General features: G+C 51.3%; 1 protein-coding gene across 1 annotated transcript; it reads right to left on the reverse strand.

Moving 5' to 3' along the window:
• Nucleotides 1-918: 918 nt before the first annotated feature.
• LOC308315047 (dolichyl-diphosphooligosaccharide--protein glycosyltransferase subunit MAGT1-like) lies at nt 919-1869 on the reverse strand (the record flags this gene model as incomplete). Its single annotated transcript, XM_080762870.1, has 1 exon — nt 919-1869. One exon carries the CDS (start codon nt 1867-1869, stop codon nt 919-921), a length of 951 nt encoding a protein of 316 aa, XP_080618996.1.
• Nucleotides 1870-2335: the final 466 nt, after the last annotated feature.

Below are 2335 nucleotides of genomic sequence, written 5' to 3' on the forward strand. Positions count from 1 at the left end.
GGACGTAGGGGCTCCGGTACGAGGCATTTGCTGTGGGTAATTACAGCCTATTCCAGAGATATCTGGGCAACTAAAGTATGGTGCCTCTGAAGTCTGGCTAGTTGGCAGGTAATTAAAAAGGGTCCCCAGCTCATTTTGTAGGTGCAGTCAGAAAGTCGCTCTGGCCTCTCTCAAATGGCAAGGCTGCACACAAGCTATAAGTTCTGTAGAAAAGACCATTCCATTAATTTGGGATCAGTCACAGAGCTCACTTCCACTCTGCCACTGTGTATTAGCGTTCCCATTTTGCTCCGCTTGATTCTTTCCATCGTGTCAGTTGCTCTGCACTTTACAGTGAGTATACTGAGGAATTGCAAGTGTGAAATCTCTCTTTCACAAAACTTTGTTTAAAGGGTAAACCCACTTTTTTAGAGGTTTGAGTTGTTTTCTTACCTTACTATTGGCAAACTAGTCCATTCCATGAGTTATTTCGCTCCGTTGTGGTGTTTATTAGCAATTTAAGAAATACAAATAGTCGCTCATTGACTTCCATTGTAACGGGGAAACAGCTCTCAAAGTCACTCTTTTAGCACATAAACCAACGCAACAAAAGCTAATTCTGACAGTCACACCAGGAAAACTCATGCGGTTTTATTTTTGTCTTTTAAATTAGATTTATAAAGTTACTTTTTTGGTCGGAGATATACTGAGCAGTACTCAGGTGCTCCAAACTCTCGCGGGGACATCTTGCGAGGTTGTTTGTAAACCAAACAAAACCAAATCGGATGTTGAGAGATCAACATCCGGTCGAGACAACACACACACTATTATGTCAACATAACATCCGGTCATGGCGTTTTGGCCCTTCAAAATAAGGGTCAAACGTGGGAAAAACCTTGGCAATATAATAACAATTCTTAAGTTAATCGTGGCAGGCATTCAATGCTTTGCTCTGAAGACTTGCTCCAGACAAGCGAAGGACATCATCACGAGGACGTTTCCCGCCAGACACCTCCCCTTAATCCCCCCCCAGCGACCGCCCCCACTCGGAGCCTCGCACAGCAGCACGATGCCCGCGGTGGCGGCCGCGTTGAACGCCGCCACCACGTAGGCCTCGGCCCCGAACTGGGCCTGGGAGCTGGGGTGGACGAAGGTCAACTGCTGCCGGTTCTTGGGGTGCCTGTAGGCGAACGGCGGCCCGCGCACGTGGTTCCACACCTGGCCTGACGTCATCAGCAGGACGCAGAAGAGCGCCGAGAAGGCCCACACGTTCCTGTCGAGGCGCTTGAGGTAGGCGAGCGCGCCGGCCAGCGCCAGCAGCAGGCCCAGGATGAAGGGCTTGGTGAGGTCCGGGGGAGGGGTCACGTGGACGTGCACGCCTGTCTCGTCTGTCACCCAGGCGGCCAGATGCGGAGCGAGGTGGCCTCTGTTGTCCAGGTCGTACTCGGACGTTGTCTTCCCTTTGTCGGGGGGAGGGAAGTGGAGGAGCGCCGGGACGGTCTCCAGATGTAGCGCCTTGAAGACGTCCGACGCTTCGGCGAGGTCCACGGTCGCGAAGAAGACTCTGTTCGCGTTGGTCGTGAAGGCGGTGGAGTGTAGCCAGGTGTTGGCCAGCACGCGGAACTCCTCTGTGGCCTCCCGGCACATGGAGCAGTCGCCCGGCTGACGGTTCGCCGTGAACATGACCACCACGGAGTAGTTCCTGGGCGGCGTCTCCACGAAGCGGTGGAACATGTCACCGTTCATCCTGATGACGGGCTTCCTGGAGGCCCACTCGGCCAGCTGAGACACCTTCTCCGACAGCGACGGAGGTCCTTTCTTCTGGGCGGCGGAGGGAGCGCCGTTCCACGCAAGGAGCAGGAGTAAGACGATTACGAGTTTCCGAAACATCTTGGGAGACACTGCACAACCGTAGACTAACGTGAATCTTGATCTGGAGATGGGGAACTATTTGCCCACGCTGCTACTTATAATGCTACAGCGACACAAACGTCATGCTGTGCCTGGCCAATCAGAGAAGCCGAGGCCTGCTGAGCTTCCCAATTTGGACAAATGGATTACTAGGGATGCGCGTGTTGCTTATTGAAAGGTTGTAGTTTTATAGTCCAGTCTAGTCTTATGTATACATGCTTTATGTACAGTTGATTGATATACACATCCGTATGCCATGCTTTTTGTGCAGTTTCTGCAGCTCGTAGACTGTGAGCTTGTAGATCTTATATAGACAAAAGTAACACTGTTGAGAGGGTAGAGTAAAGGAGAATAGTTGGGTCATGTCTGATACTTCTGTGACTGCGGAGAGCAAAGGTCAGTTTCTCAGTGGATTTATCATCTATGATGGTTAAAAAACTAATTG

The sequence above is a fragment of the Protomyctophum bolini genome (genome assembly GCF_963924005.1).
Source record: "Protomyctophum bolini genome assembly, chromosome: 5".
Lineage (NCBI taxonomy): Eukaryota > Metazoa > Chordata > Actinopteri > Myctophiformes > Myctophidae > Protomyctophum > Protomyctophum bolini.